The sequence below is a fragment of the Andrographis paniculata genome, unplaced genomic scaffold (assembly GCF_009805555.1).
Source record: "Andrographis paniculata isolate CXL003 unplaced genomic scaffold, ASM980555v1 Contig89END, whole genome shotgun sequence".
Classification (NCBI taxonomy): Eukaryota; Viridiplantae; Streptophyta; class Magnoliopsida; order Lamiales; family Acanthaceae; genus Andrographis; species Andrographis paniculata.
Window position 1 is genome coordinate 299,644 of NW_026137627.1, and position 17,928 is coordinate 317,571.

The window sequence follows — 17,928 nt, forward strand, 5'->3', positions numbered from 1 at the left end:
TTAATCATTAATAACAAACTTCAATGCTGTTTCTATCGATTTAATATTTTTTTTCTTCTAAAACTGGAAAGTTACTGACTATATAAATCTGCCATTAATTCTTGCTATCAACCTTTTTCATGTAGTTCGATTTATTATTTTTTTTTTTATTAGAAAAAGGGTTTCTTTATAATTTTATACAATTGCTTTTGATTTTAAATTTATTATTCGATACCAAGAAAAAAAATGAATTTATCTCGATTGGACGAATTGTGCAAATTTTTTAATTTATGTGCATTTGTATCGCAAATATAATCGGGTACGGTGCACATCGTAAGTTCTCAATTTTGGATGTTTCGCATTAAATTAATGTCGGATGAATTTAATGTTATAATTGATCGAACTTAAAAGATCCCGAGATTAAATGATCGAATGTAAAAGCTCTCGATAATAAATATATACGATCGATCTTATTATATGTAATATTAAAAATTAGTATGTGCCAAAATATGGCGTCGATCTAAGGTACTTTTATATATATATATTTCAATTCTTTAGAAAAAAAAAATAAGGGTTTTATACCTCATATTTAAAAAAAAAAAAAAAAAAAAAAAAAAAAAAAATCAAACCAAAACACAAATTAAATACATGTCTTTGTTCTAACATTAATTAAATTATTATGTTATGAAAAATGCATTGCAAATTTATATGTACATTATGATTGGTTTTAATTTAATTAGTTTGTATATAAATGTTAGAAACGAAAATGGTTACCTTTAAAAATTCATATTTAGACTTAGGTATATATATTGGGAGAAAAAATAAATAAATAAACTATACATATATTAAAAATTCATATCCAACAAATATATATTTTTTTAAAAATATTTCATAAAAAAATTTATACTCATTCTAATAAAAAATTTTTACTATTTTCGAAGAAACAACCAGTTAGCTGTAACAGCAGAACATTAATAAATGAATTGTAACGCATAAATTGCATTTAATGGTTTGGTGAAATAAGTTAGTTTTAGATACCCTCTGACTAAACTAATTAAATAAAAATAAAATTTTGAAATTATTTATTTATATATACGGATAAACATCACAACTGAATATCATAATGAATAATGAATTGCTTGGTGACTGACAAGAGAGACATGGAGCGTTGGCAGACCATTATTTATTTATTGATGTTGTTACATATGTACCTGTCATATGAGCTTATCGGTTTTTTTCGAATTGATCGATAGATAGATAGTGTGTATATATATATATAAATTATTATTATTATTATGCACATATTGATAATATAAATATTTTTATGGTCCAATCCATTTATATGATTTCTGATTGGAATGATTATTTATGGAAAAATTTAAGATATACTTTTATTAAATTTATTAAAATGGGATAAAACTCTCGGCATATGTATCAATTTGTTTATATTAAAAATAATAGTAATATTAAAATATAATAATGGCTCAATCAATCAATTAACATTTTTAATTGGGACTTATATTATTTGCAATATATAATGTATAATTTAATTTTCTTTCTTTATTTGAAAAGATTTCCTTAATTTGCATTCATCGATTCACAAGCAGTGATGGAACTAGTTTCTAAACTTTAGGGAACAAAATTGTCCTCTAAGTTCATTTTTTAGTATTCTATTTCAATTTCAACTTATTTTTGAATCATGTAATGAACAGTCAATTTTTTGTTTAGACCAATGTTCATTTTTCTGTGTAATTGAAAAAATATATATTTCCTCCGTCCCTTATCAAAATGGTCCTTTCGAGTTTTGTAATAGATTAAAAAATAATACTAATTTTATTGATCAGCGGAAGTGTGTAAGAGATTGTGATATTTTTGTGGTTGGCTTATGTATAAAATAGTTGTATATGTAATAGTATATTTGTATTTACAATAGATAATAAAATATATTTATGAATTATAATTATAATCGACAATATATTTTAATTCTACATTGTTGTTCTTCTCCTTAAACTTACATATTGTACTTCATATTTGTTATCAACTATTCTTGATTAAGATTGGATTATATTTTGTTCGTACCTGACATATTTATTAATTTTGACATTGTAATAAAGTTAATTAATATCTTCTTCAAAAATTTGTACATATACTGTCGTACCTTTTCATTCCAGATTTTTCGCAGCAGTTCATTCTTTACTTTCTATTTCGAAAATTCCAAATCAATATCATGATTATTATTTGTCGGTATTTAACTGCTACGATATACTATTTAATTAGTTAGGTACTATAAACCCACAAAATTATTTTGCTATATGTTTTTTTCAGAATCTTTATAAAAATGATTTTGATAATAAAACTAATTTAATTAAAATGTGTTACACTAGTAGTATCAAAATTTCTCAAATTTGAATATATCGGAAAATTGCATATGTTAAAATTTGAGTTTTGCATCATAGACAACAAATTGGGATAATTTTAAATTTTTATTTACAAATGATCAATAACGAAAACCATTGATTTAATTACAATTACAATTAAAATAATAATAATAATAACAATCCCGGCGGCGAGTAATGATCCAGCAGAAGCCCCCGATGGAGGACATCCGTACACCCGCCACCGCTCTCCGCCGCTCCGTCAGTTCTTCCGGTTGGCGCGGAACGTGCGAAGACCGCATGCGTTGCAGAAGTACTGTACACAAAATTGACCAGAAACTAATTAACCAAATTCGAAACCCTAATTCCGGCGATCAAAACCCTAATTCCGGCGACTAAACCTTAAATTGGAAAATGGAAGCAGATCTGATTACCTGTCCTTCAGGACCTTTCCGCCATAACGGGGTTCTGCGTGTCCCACAATTCTCGCAGACCCGATTTTCATCTCGCGGCTCGCCGCCGGGATTCGGCCGCTTGCGGGGGCTCCTGTAGACGGGGACGAACCCCTGCGGGAACGGCACCGCGACCACCGGAATTATCGCCGCCGGCCCGATGGCGACTCCTCCGCCAACTGCCACCGCGCCACCGTGCGGTTGCCAGAATTGTTGGTCGAAATTGCCCTAATTTTCACCCCAACATACAAATTTATCAAATTATGAAAATAAATAAAAATACAAACAAATAGGAAATCTGCATGTATCAGCACACGTGCATCAAACGTGCAAACTCTTACGTTCCCGGAGGTGGACGCCGGTGGATGCCCGTGCTCTTTACTGAAGAAATTGTACATCATCGGCGGCGGCGGTGACGGTGGCTGATCAGCGGCGGTGCCCGACGTCTCATCGGGCCTTTTCTCCTCCGCCGGTTCAGTCTCGTTCGGCATTCGCAGACGGAGGGTGAGATCCATTGTCTCGCCCTCCTCCGCCTCCTCCTCCTCCTTCCTCCGTGAATTGCTCGGGTTGAATTCGTGGGCCATTGCAATACGTCACGAGAAGCTTGATCGAAGGGGATTAAACAGAATTCTTCGCGCCGGCCGTCGCTCGTTGCTGCTGCTGCTGCTGCTTCGGTGAGGAAGTCCACGGAGGAGGGAGGGGTTTATATAGGCGGTGGTAAGGGGTGGACGCCATTAAAGAGTAGCTGCACATCTTGTCTTCTTCCCCAATTCGGTGAAATGATTTGCAGAAAATCATTTTTCACTAACTTTAACGTTGTTTTTACAAATTTAATTTAAGATGAAGTTGCATATAGAATTAGGTCTAAATTAAGCTTTGTGCTATTGCTGAGTAACTAACTAAATCCGTCATTACTTTTTGCTATAAACCTTTTTCATGTAGTTGGATTTTTTCTTTTTTTCTTTTTTTTTTCCCGGAGATAAAAGATAAAGGGTTTCATTATAATTGTATGCCATTGTATTTTATTTTAATTTTTTGATTCGACACAAAGAAGAAAAATAAAGTAATCTCGATGGGACAAATCGTGTAATTTTTTAAAAATTTTATGTGCAATTTTATCGCAAATATAATCGGATACGGTGCACATCGTACGCTTTCGATTTTGGATGTTTCGCATTAAATTAAAGTCGGTCAAAGTTAAATAATATTGATGCTATAATTGATCGATCTGATTATATGTTATTCGAAATTAATATACCCAAAAAATAAGCTTGATTTAAGATACTTGTTTTTCATGTATATTTTAATTTTTTTTGAGAAATATTCAGATATTACATAGTTAAAAAAAAAAAAAATTATATTGTTCAAAGAGGATATAATCAAGTTTTATGCATAAGTACTTTTAATTTCTTTAACTCAATTAAATCCTTTCAATTTTAAGTCCAAGATAATTAAATGGAAAAGTAAATATTATAAATCAAGAAAGTGTAAACATAAATTGAGATATTTTGGGCAATTGATTTAGAGCAGTAATATAAATCAAATTAAATTAAATTAAATTAAATTAAATTAATATGTTATGAAACATGCATTGCAAATATATATATACATTGTTATCGGTTTTAATTCAATTATTTTGTATATAAATGTTAGAAACTAAAATGTTTTCTTTAAAAAAAATGCATATTTAGACTTAAGGTATATTAACAGAAAAAAAATAATAAATCATAAATATATTAAAATTTCATATTCAACGAGTTGATAAAAATATTAAAATATATAAAATTATGAAAAACAAATAACCAAATAGACCAGTAACAACCACTAGTTGATTTAACACCAGAACATTAGTAAATTGTAACGCATGAATTGTTTAGTAGTTTAGTAAAAAAACTAATTAGTTTCAACTGTTTTCTTTCTCAATCAAACTAACTAAATAAAAATTAAAAATAACTTATTTATTTATTATTACATCTGATAAGCATCACAACTTAATATCATAATAAAGTATTTGGTGACTGACACAAAGACAGGGAGCGTTGGCTAGGCGGTTACTTATTTATTAATATTGTTGCATCTGTACCTACCGACTGAGCTTATCAGATTTTTTATTATTATTATTATTATTATTATTATTATTAGGCAAAATAGCATAAAATCCCCGGTGGTTTCACAAAGTTGCTGGAAACCCCCTAGTAGGCTGTTATTTATTTATTATTACTGTCACATACAAAATTGTTGGGTACATCATTATTTATTTATGAAAACCTTTTTACTTCCGTCAATGGCTAAAAGAATTTTTTTTTTTCTTTTACAAAACAATATATCTAAGTCACTATATAAATATATAGGCAAACCACAATATTGTACTAACACAAACATTCAAAATAATATATTTACAAGAAATTAATGAATATCTACCTAGGTCATTTGCTTCAAATATTTTATAATCCTAACTTTAAAAAAATTAAAAATCAATTTTTGGGAATCCAGTAAGGTATAATAAATCATATTTTACCTAAATAACAACTTCTTTACTTTACACATAAAATTCATTAAAAAATTCCTCTAAAAAAGTATTTTACCAGAATACATAAGCCACCAATATAAAAACATAAAAATGAACGATATAACACATAATTTTTCATGATCCAACCGATGCATATACCGAAAATAAAAAGATTTACACTATCTACGAGAAAAAATCATGTAAATATATATATATTTTTTTTAATAATAAAAAAAGAACAACTAGAAACTTGTTTACTATTTGAAACTTTGATTTGGGGACAAATTTTTTTTTCCAATATTGTCATAAAAATTTGCCATAGGAGTTTCGGATTTTGGAGACAAAATAACTGCAAAAAGATTGTATAACAAAGAGTTTTTCGTTTTGACGAAGACGAGAGGGAGGAAATGGGTAGAATAGCCATAGTATGGTTTAGAGAAGTTGTTAGATAATTTTAAGTAGTGGACAGTATGTTCATTTTTAATTTTTATTAAAATGATCATAAATGTACCTACGTATATTATATGAGTATTTCACTAACAAATATATACTGTAAAGTAGAATATGTTTTGTGCATATATAATACTACCTCTAACCGGCTCTAAAGGTTTCATTTACTTTCTGCGTGTTGATTTTTCAATATTAATTATTATATCAAAATATAGTACAAATTAAAAAAAAAATGCAAAAATACTTCCATTAGTATCTTATAATATTAATAGAAGGAAATTTATACTTAAAAAAAAATATACAAATATAAGAATATTTTTAATGTTAAATACAACGACGTAAAAAGTAAATATAATCTTAGAGACGAACAGAGTGATTACTTATTTGGGTATATATAAATATTATAATATCAGAGTATTCCATGTCTTATAATATCTATGCATCAGGTTATTGGTAAAAATATCATTCAAGAGGATATGCAAATCCAAATAAAAAAGTGAAAAATAGAGACAAATCTATTTTCATATAGGGATTGAATACTAATGTATTAAATATGAGAGGGAATCAATTATAAATTTCTCTTTTATTTTATATTTTGATTACTAAAGCTTTAATATGAATTGGTCCACAATTCTATTTATAATTGATAAGAAAGATATTTGTGAGCTATAATTATAATTTACAATGATTTTCAATATATTAACTTTATATATTATTGTTCTTTTTTCGGACTTCATATCTTAATTTTCTATCAAGTCCATCATTGAGTTAAATTGAGAAATTTATTAAATTTGGTCCGCTTCAATGTGAATTCATCCACAATTCTATTTAAAATATATAAGAAAAATATATTTGTAAATTATAATGATAATTTACAATATGATTTTCAATATTTTAAGTTTTAACTCTATATTAATATTGTTTTCTTTGGGCTTTGCATTGTAATCCTCTATTAACCCCACTGTTTAGTTAAATCGAGGGATTTAATTTTGGCTCGCTTCAGAATGAATTGACCTACAATTCTATTTACAATAGTTAAAAAATAAATTTGTAAGTTATAATAATAATTTCTAATATGAATTTCAATATTGTAACGCTATATATATATTTGCAGACTTCATCATGATCCTCTATCAAGTTCATCAATTGAGTTAAATTGAAGGATTTAACTTTGATTTGTCTTAATTGAATTGACCCATTAATTTATTTAAAATAATAAAATTATCTTGTTCTAATATTAATTAAATTAATATGTTATTGCAAATGTATATATATGTACATTATGATTGGTTGTAATTGAATTAGTTTGTATATAACAGCTAGAAACTAAAATATTTGACTTTAAAATTTTCAAATTAGACTAAGGTATAGTGAGAGAGAAAAATAATAATAACAATAACATACTACAAATATATTAAAAACTCATATCCAACCTATATATTTTTTTAAAAAATATTGCTTAAATAAATTATACTTATTCTAAATATATTTTTTACTATTTGTGAATAAACAACCTAAAAAAAATTAAAATGTTAAAAAAGAAACAAACAAACAACCAATTTCATACCAATAACAATTCTACTGATTGACTTAATTAAGACAATGTTTGATACACAATAAAATCATCAAACTTCATGCCCGGCTGATCTTTCACCAACGACGTCATTTTTCGCGACCCTTTTCTCCTTCCATTCTTAGTGCTGATTTATTTGTCGATAAGCATTACGGGTTTGTTTTCTACTAATTTCAAAAATTACATTTCTCAAAACAAAAATAATATATTACGCATACTCGTTATTTTTATATTATTACACAATTCTCTATACTTTACATAAAAAAAAATATCTCTTCAAACAATCACTAAACAAACACACTATACTCTCTTATCCTTTTCATCGTCTTTTTCTATCTTTCTTACCCTTTTCATCGTCTTCTATCTCTTCCAGTTTCTCTTTGTTTACATATTTTTCAGCTTCTTCGGATTCTCTAATCTTCACGTTCATCTCTCTGTAGACATATCCATATATTAAAGGTCACAATATATATATATATAGACTATGAATTATATATATATATATATTATTTACTGTATATGGTTAACATTGAGGGATAGAACAAATCTAATATAGATTTTCAAGAATTCATGTAACGAAAATTTATAACTCTAATTGTAATATACGGAATGCATATATGTTTATGGCAAAGTATGAAATAAATTGATATAATTATTGAAACTAAAACTTACTCTTCACTCTTTAGGAACTCTATTTAAATCCAATAAAATTCTCTTTTTTATTGGATGGGTTGCACCTTTGTTGCTCTGAAAAATAATAATAATTCAAAATATAAACACAAAATATAGTTCTAACAAAAAGTAAATTGAAATTCCTTTTCAATAAACATAGAAGGGGACGAACCGTAATTTGGGAACGGCACTGCAACCACCGGTATTATCGCTGCCGGCATGACAGCGCGCGACTCCTCCGCCAACTGCCACCGGGCGGTTGCCAGAACTGTTGGTGGAAATTGCCCTAATTTTCACCCAAAAATACCAATTTATCAAATTATATATATATAACAACACAAGAAAATACGAAATCTGGACAAACTCTTACGTTCCCCGAGGCGGACGCCGGTGGATGCCCTTGCTCCTTACTGAAATTATTGTACATAATCGGCGGCGGCGGCGGTGGCTTATCAGCGGCGGTGCCCGACGTCTGTTAGGCGTTCCCAGACGGAGGGTGAGATCCATTGTCGGCTGCTTCACGACGAACTTGATCGAGGGGGACTCGTTGCTGTTGCTGGTGCTGCTGCTGTGAGGAAGTCCATGGAGAAGGTCAGAAGGAGGGAGGGCTTTATATAGGCGGTGGTAAGGGGTGGGAGCCATTAAAGAGTAGCTGTACATCTTGTCTTCTTTCCCAATTCAGTGAAATGATTTGCAGAAAATTCGATAAAATTAATCATTAATAACAAACTTCAATGCTGTTTCTATCGATTTAATATTTTTTTCTTCTAAAACTGTAAAGTTACTGACTATATAAATCTCCATTAATTCTTGCTATCAACCTTTTTCATGTAGTTAGATTTTTTTTTTTTATTATTTTTTTTTTATTATTTTTCAAGTACGTGTGATATAAAGGTAATGATATTTGTTTAATATATTGTAAGTTGTAAGGGTATTTGTAATGTTAGCTAGATAGTACAGTTACTTAAAAAAAAAAGAAAAATAGATAAATGGATATTTGTTATGGGACAAGAGGGAGTAATTTTATACAATTGCTTTTGATTTTAAATTTATTATTTGCTACAAAGAAAAAAAATGAAATTATCTCGATTGGACGAATTGTGCAAATTATTTAATTTACGTGCATTTGTATCGCAAATATAATCGGGTACGGTGCACATCGCAAGTTTTCAATTTTGGATGTTTCGCATTAAATTAATGTCGGATGAATTTAATACTATAATTGATCGAACTTAAAAGATCCCGAGATTAAATAATCGAATGTAAATGATCTCGATAATAAATATATATGATCGATCTGATTATATGTAATATTAAAAATTAGTATGTGCCAAAATATGACATCGATCTAAGGTACTTTTATATATATATATTTCAATTTTTTAGAAAAAAAATAAGGGTTTTATACCTCATATTAAAAAAAATAAAAATAATAAAATAATAAAATTCAAACCAAAACACAAATTAAATACATGTCTTGTTCTAACATTAATTAAATTATTATGTTATGAAAAATGCATTGCAAATTTATATGTACATTATGATTGGTTTTAATTTAATTAGTTTGTATATAAATGTTAGAAACGAAAATGGTTACCTTTAAAAATTCATATTTAGACTTAGGTGTATTGGGAGAAAAAATAAATAAATAAACTATACATATATTAAAAATTTATATCCAACGAATATATTTTTTTTTAAAATATTTCATAAAAAAATTTATACTCATTCTAATAAATTTTTTTTTAGTATTTTTTAAAAAATAACCAGTCAGTTGTAACAGCAGAACATCAATAAATGAATTTGTAACCTATAAATTGCATTTAATAGTTTGGTGAAATAAGTTAGTTTTAGATACCCTGTTGACTAAACTAATTAAATAAAAATAAAATTTCGAAATTATTTATTTATGTATACTGATAAACATCACAACTAAATATCATAATGAATAATGAATTATTTGGTGACTGACAAGAGACGTGGAGCGTTGGCAGACCATTATTTGGCAGACCATTATTTATTTATTTATTTATTGATGTTGTTGCATATGTACCCGTCATCTGAGCTTATCGGTTTTCTTCGAATTGATCGATAGATAGCGTATATATATATTATTATTATTATTATTATTATTATTATTATTATGCACATGTTGATAATATAAATAGTTTTATGGTCCAAGCCATTTATAAGATTTTTAATTGGAATGATTATTTATGAAAAAATTTAAGATAAGCTTTTATTAAATTTATTACTATGGGATAAAACTCTCGGCATATGTATCAATTTGTTCATATTAAAAATAATAGTACTAGTAAAATATAATAATGGCTCAATCAATCAATTAAAATTTTTAATTGGGACTTATATTATTTGCAATATATAATGTATAATTTAATTTTCTTTTTTTTAAAAAAAAAAATTTCCTTAATTTGCATTCATCGATTCACAAGCAGTGATGGAACTAGTTTCTAGACTTTAGGGGACAAAATTGTCCTCTAAGTTCATTTTTAGTATTCTATTTCAATTTCAACCTATTTTTTAATCATGAAATGAACAGTCAATTTTTTGTTTAGACCGATGTTCGTTTTTCTGTGTGATTGAAAAAATACATATTTCCTCCGTCCCTTATCAAAATGGTCCTTTGGAATTTTGTAATAGATTAAAAAATAATAGTATTTTATTGATCAGCGAAAATGTGTAAGAAATTGTGATATTTTTGTGGTTGACTTATGTATAAAATAATTGTACATGTAATAGTATATTTGTATTTACAATAGATAATAAAATATATTTATGAGTTATAATTATAATCGACAAAATATTTTAATTCTACATTGTTGTTCTTCTCCTTAAACTTACATATTGTACTTCATATTTGTTATCAACTATTCTTGATTAAGATTGGATTATATTTTGTTCGTACCCAACATATTTATTAATTTTGACATTGTAATAAAGTTAATTAATCTCTTCTTAAAAAATTTGTACATATACTGTCGTACATTTTCATTCCAGATTTTTCGCAGCAGTTCATTCTGTACTTTCTATTTCGAATTCCAAATCAATATCATGATTATTATTTGTCGGTATTTAACTGCTACGATATACTATTTAATTAGTTAGGTACTATAAACCCACAAAATTATTTTGCTATATTTTTTTTTCAGAATCTTTATAAAAATGATTTTGATAATGAAACTAATTTAATTAAAATGTGTTACACTAGTAGTATCGAAAATTCTCAAATTTGAATATATCAGAAAATTGCATATGTTAAAATTTGAGTTTTGAATCATAGACAACAAATTGGGATAATTTTAAATTTTTATTTACAAATGATCAATAACGAAAACCATTGATTTAATTACAATTACAATTAAAATAATAATAATAATAACAATCCCGGCGGCGAGTAATGATCCAGCAGAAGCCCCCGATGGAGGACATCCGTACACCCGCCACCGCTCTCCGCCGCTCCGTCAGTTCTTCCGGTTGGCGCGGAACGTGCGAAGACCGCATGCGTTGCAGAAGTACTGTACACAAAATTGACCAGAAACCAATTAACCAAATCCGAAACCCTAATTCCAGCGATCAAAACCCTAATTCCAGCGACTAAACCTTAAATTGGAAAATGGAAGCAGATCTGATTACCTGTCCTTCAGGACCTTTCCGCCATAACGGGGTTCTGCGTGTCCCACAATTCTCGCAGACCCGATTTTCATCTCGCGGCTCGCCGCCGGGATTCGGCCGCTTGCGGGGGCTCCTGTAGACGGGGACGAACCCCTCTGGGAACGGCACCGCGACCACCGGAATTATGGCCGCCGGCCCGATGGCGACTCCTCCGCCAACTGCCTCCGCGCCTCCGTGCGGTTGCCAGAATTGTTGGTCGAAATTGCCCTAATTTTCACCCCAACGTACAAATTTATCAAATTATAAAAATATATAAAAAAAAATAAACACAAACAAATAGGAAATCTGCATGTATCAGCACACGTGCATCAAACGTGCAAACTCTTACGTTCCCGGAGGAGGACGCCGCTGGATGCCCGTGCTCTTTACTGAAGAAATTGTACATCATCGGCGGTGGCGGTGACGGCGGCCGATCAGCGGCGGTGCCCGACGTCTCGTCGGGCTTTTTCTCCTCTGCCGGTTCAGCCTCGTTCGGCATTCGCAGACGGAGGGTGAGATCCATTGTCTCGCCCTCCTCCTCCTTCATCCGCGAATTGCACGGGTTGAATTCGTCGGCCATTGCTGTGCTTCACGATAAGATTGATCGAGGGGATTAAACAGAATTCTTCGCCGGACGTCGCTCGTTACTGCTGCTGCTGCGGTGAGGAAGTCCATGGAGGAGGGAGGGGTTTATATAGGCGGTGGTAAGGGGTGGACGCCATTAAAGAGTAGCTGCACATCTTGTCATCTTCTTCCCCAATTCGGTGAAATGATTTGCAGAAAATCATTTTTCACTAACTTTAACGCTGTTTCTACGAATTTAATTTAAGATGAAGTTGCATATAGAATTAGGTCTAAATTAAGCTTTGTGCTATTGCTGAGTAACTAACTAAATCCGCCATTACTTTTTGCTATAAACTTTTTTCATGTAGTTGGACTTTTTCTTTCTTTTTTTTTTTTTTTTTTTGAGATAAAAGAAAAAGGATTTCATTATAAATGTATGCCATTGTATTTTATTTTAAATTTTTGATTCGATACAAAAAAGAAAAATAAAGTAATCTCGAGGGGACAAATCGTGTAATTTTTTTATTTTTTAATTTATGTGCAATTTTATCGCAAATATAATCGAATACGGTGCACATCGTATGCTTTCGATTTTGGATGTTTCGCATTAAATTAAAGTCGGTCAAAGTTAAATAATATTGATGCTATAATTGATCGATCTGATTATGTCATTCGAAATTAATATATGTCAAAAAAATAAGCTTGATCTAAGATACTTGTTTTTCATGTATATTTTTTTTTTTTTTTTTTTTTTTTTTTTGGAGAAATATTCAGATATTACATAGTTAAAAAAAATATATATATATTGTTCAAAGAGGATATAATCAAGATTTATGCATAAGTACTTTTAATTTCTTTAACTTAATTAAATCCTTTCAATTTTAAGTCCAAGATAATTAAATGGAAAAGTAAATTAAATAAATCAAGAAAGTGTAAACATAAATTGAAATATTTTGGACAATTGATTTAGAGCAGTGATATAAATCAAATTAAATTAAATTAAATTAATATGTTATGAAAAATGCATTGCCAATATATATATATATATATATACACACATTGTTACCGGTTTTAATTAAATTATTTTGTATATAAATGTTAGAAACTAAAATGTTTACTTTTAAAAAAATGCATATTTAGACTTGGGTATATTAAGAGAAAATAATAATAAATCATAAATATATTAAAATTTCATAGTCAACGGGTTTATAAAAATATTAAAATATATAAAATTATTAAAAACAAATAACCAAATAGACCAGTAACAACCACTAGTTGATTTAATTAAGATGAACAGTAACACCAGAACATTAGTAAATTGTAACGCATGAATTGCATTTAGTGGTTTGGTAAAATACTAGTTAGTTTCAACTGTTTTTTTTTCAATCAAACTAACTAAATAAAAATTAAAAATAATTTATTTATTTATTATTACATCCGATAAGCATCACAACTGAATATCATAATAAAGTGTTTGGTGACTGACACAAAAACAGGGAGCGTTGGCTAAGCGGTTACTTATTTATTAATGTTGTTGCATATGTATCTACCGACTGAGCTTATCAGATTTATTATTATTATTATTATTATTATTATTATTATTATTATTATTATGTACTATTTACAATATATATTTTCATCGCCCAATCCATTAATAATATTTTTGATTAGAAATGATTATTTATTAAAATGTTTAAGATATACTTTTATTAGATCTATGAAAATTGATTAAAGACCCTCAATAGATATCATTTTGTACATATTGAAAATAACAGTAGCAATATTATAATAATGGTCCAATCCATCTATTAACATTTTTACCAGGGACTTGTATTATTTGTCACATATAATGTATATTTTAATAATTTTTTAAATTTTTTTTAATATGCATTCATAGATTTACTGGATATCTAAGTCACAACAACAAGGGTATTCTTTCAGTGATTTTTTTAACAATCATTTGAATACCGTATATTATAAAATAAAATAGTATTATACTTTTATAAAAAATTATGAAGATTGAATAGTAATTTTTTTAAAAAAAAAAGTACTAAATAAAAACACACCAAAAACATAGAAAAAAAAAAACAATAAACACACCCTAAGATTTGCTCTTATTAGATCTATTATATATATATATATTATCAAATCCATTAATTTACATTTTTTTTATGAGAATGATTATTACACTTACAAAAGAGTGTAAGATATGATCTTAGTAAGTATGTTTAAGTGGCCGCTAAAGCTTTGGAAAGGACATTATTTTGCACATATTTATATAAGATTCTATAACCTAGCCCATTAGTTCACATTTTCAATTGGGAATATTATTTATGAAAAGAATTCAAAGTATGTTACTACTTTTATTTCATTAAAATAGTCATCACTTGTTTTTGTATAGTTGTATTTAACATAACAAATATTCTCATATTTATAATTTTTATTGTATTTATATTATAAAAGACTAATAAATGTATTTTTGTCTTTTTCTCTTAGTTTGTACTGCGTATTGATATAATAATTAATATTCAAATATCAATAATAAAAAAAAAACCAATTGAATTGTTCTTATGAGACAGATGTAGTATTATTTTTTTTTATTATGTGAGAACAGCAGTCGTTATCCTTCGAGTGTATTTTGGGTATTTTTAGCCGAACATAATAATCTACAAACAAGATCAACAAACAAGATTAAATTTGTCTAATGCTTGAACTCACCACACACCATTAGACCAAAATATGCTATTATTGGATAATATTAAAATAGGTTTAAGCTTTCAAGTTAAAATAATATTAACTTTATTATTATTTTTTTATTATTATTTTAAAAGATAATTATACATAAAATATGCTTTTATTAGCTTTGCTAAGCATATACTCAAGTCATCAAGAGCCCATCAATATATAGCCCAAAATAAAAAATAAATAAATGATATCTTAGAGGCATAGTAAAACTAAAGGTGAGTTTCTTTTTGATTGATTGATTTGAAAAAAATATATATATATATATTGATTTGACTTTACTTTTAAAATAATATTTAATAGAATATTTAGTGAGGAGATATATATTATTTTTTAAAGAGCGTATAATTCAAATAGTAAAAAATAAAAAATTGAGTCAAAAAAATATACTCTAATTCAAATAAAACAAGAAATTAGCTAAGTGGACAAAAGAAGTTATATGAGTAGAGATATGGATTGTGCTCAATATTATATGACTAAAATACTAGTGTTGTGTTCTTTCGTGGGTTTTACCATAGATTTTTACTGTACAAATTTTTTTTCTCTTCAAAAATATTAAATCAAACAATTACTTTTATTTTTTTATCACATCAACCTCTATTTGTATTACATCAAACATCTATTCAAATTTCACTTTCTAGTATTCAAAAATCCAAACCCAAAAACTAAAAATCCCCAACAAACACACCCTCGAAGTTTAAGTATTTGACTCTTATCAAATTAAAATTTAAAATTTGAGTTGAACTTTTTTTTTAATTTTAGAATTAAATTGGATTGAATTTTTTGTAAAAGAATATTAAAATCGATTGAAAATTTTGAAAATATATTACTCGTCCATCAATAAAAAGGGTGTTTGGAAAGTGTGTAAGAGTTTTTGATATATTTTTCCATTAACTTTATTTATAGAGTAATTGTATGTGTAATGATACATTTGTAATTTAAGTAGAAATTATAGGTATTTTGATATTAGGATATTATTATATTTCAAAAAATAAAAAATGAATATTTTAAAATAGTACGAACCAAAACTATAGAAATGATACTTTGAATAGGAAAAGAAAGAGTATAATAGTACAAAACATAAAAATATCAAAATAAAATATTATTAATTTCTAATTAATTACAAAACTCAAACTTATTTCTTAATCAAGTACAAAATTCAAATGACTAACAAAAACCCTTGATTTAATTACAATTAAAATTATAAAAAAAATCATAATCCGGCAGAAGTCCCTCGCCGGAACAGATCCGTACACAACAGTTGCCGCCGCTCTCTGCCGCACCGTTAGTTCCTCCGGTTTCGGAGACCGCATGCGTTGCAAAGGTTCGTCTGAACACAAAATCGATCAAAAACACAATTAATCAAATCGGAAAACCATAATTCCAGCAATGAAAACCCTAATTCTGAACAGCTAAACCCTAAATCGGAAAATTGAAGCAGATCTGAATACCTGTTCTTTAGGACCTTTCCTCCATAAAGGGGTTCTGCGTGTCCCACAATTCTCGCAGACCCGATTTTCATTTCGCGCCTGGCCGTCGGGATTCGGCCGCTTGCGGGGGCTCCTGTAGACGGGGACGAACCCCTGCGGGAACGGCACCGCCACCACCGGAATTATCGCCGCCGGCCCGATGGCGACTCCTCCGCCAACTGCCACCGCGCCTCCGTGCGGTTGCCAGAATTGTTGGTCGAAATTACCCTAATTTTAACCCCAAAATACAATATATCAAATTATTAAAAAAAAAAAATACGAAATCTTCATGTATTAGAACACGTGCATTGCACGTGAAACCCTTACCTTGGCAGAGGTGGACGTCGGCGGATGCCCTCGTTACTTACTGAAAAAGTTGTACATAATCGGCGGCGGTAGAGACGGCAGCGACGGTGGCTGATCAGCGGCGGTGCCCGACGTCTCCTTCGGCGTTCCCAGTCGGAGGGTGAGATCCATCATCTTGTACTCTTCCTCCACCTCCTCCTTCCTCCGCGAATTGCTCGGCCTGAATCTGTCCGCCATTGCAGTGCTTCAGCGACGAGCTTGATCGAGGGGTATTATATAGAAGAATTCTCCACCGTCGTCGCTCGTTGCTGCTGCTGTAAGGAACCTCATGTCCATGGAGAAGGAGGGAGGGTTCATATAGGCGGTGGTAAGCTAAGGGGTGCACGCCATTAAATAAATTATTTTTCACTAATAATTTGTTTGGTGACTGAAACCGATACAAAGAGCGTTAGGAAGGCCTTTATTAATTTATGGTGACCGACAAATACGGAGAACGTTGGCTATTTAGTTATTTATTTACGATGACTGATACAAATACAGAGACCGGTTTATTAATGGTGACCGACACAAGTACAGAGAGCGTTGGCTAGTCAGTTATTTATTTACGATGACTGACACAAATACAGAGAGCGTTGGCTTGGCCGTTATTTATTAATTAATTAATATTGTCACATACACAGAGCGTTGGCTAGACGGTTATTTATTTATGATGACTGACACAATTAATACAGAGAACGTTGAGGAGACCATTATCTATTAATTAATTAATAATGTCGCAGACATAGAGCGTTGGCTAGACGGTAGAGCGTTGGCTAGATGGTTATTTATTTATGATGACCGACACTATTAATACAGAGAGCGTTGAGTAGGCCGTTATTTATTTATTATTACTGTCGCATACAAAATCGTTCGGTACATTGTTATTTATTTATGAAAACCTTTTTAGTTCCGTCAATGGCTGAAAGAATTTTCTTTTTTTTTTTTTACAAAACAATATATCTAAGTCACTATATAAATATATAGGCAAACCACGAGATTGTACTAAAACAAACATTCAAAATAATATATTTACATGAACATAATAAATATCTACCTAAGGTCATTTGCTTCAAATATTCCATAATTCTAACCTTAAAAAAATTAAAAATCAATTTTTGACAATCGA

The 17,928-nt window shown here is 29.2% G+C and overlaps 1 protein-coding gene across 1 annotated transcript; it reads right to left on the minus strand.

Moving 5' to 3' along the window:
* Window positions 1-16,273: 16,273 nt before the first annotated feature.
* LOC127242841 (GATA transcription factor 15-like) lies at window positions 16,274-17,000 on the minus strand. Its single transcript, XM_051262551.1, has 3 exons — window positions 16,826-17,000; window positions 16,440-16,648; window positions 16,274-16,318 (listed from the first exon to the last, which is right to left on the minus strand). The coding sequence occupies exons 1-3, from the start codon at window positions 16,998-17,000 to the stop codon at window positions 16,274-16,276; spliced, it is 429 nt and encodes a 142-aa protein (XP_051118508.1).
* Window positions 17,001-17,928: the final 928 nt, after the last annotated feature.

What these genes read in the sequence shown, in the direction of transcription:
- LOC127242841 (XM_051262551.1), bottom strand. Translation starts at nt 17,000, where the DNA reads ATGGCGGACAGATTCAGGCCGAGCAATTCGCGGAGGAAGGAGGAGGTG. An exon ending in GATTATGTACAACTTTTTCA is followed by an intron (nt 16,649 to 16,825) that starts GTAAGTAACGAG and finishes AACCGCACGGAG; the next exon opens with GCGCGGTGGCAGTTGGCGGA. An exon ending in GGAAAGGTCCTAAAGAACAG is followed by an intron (nt 16,319 to 16,439) that starts GTATTCAGATCT and finishes TTTTGTGTTCAG; the next exon opens with ACGAACCTTTGCAACGCATG.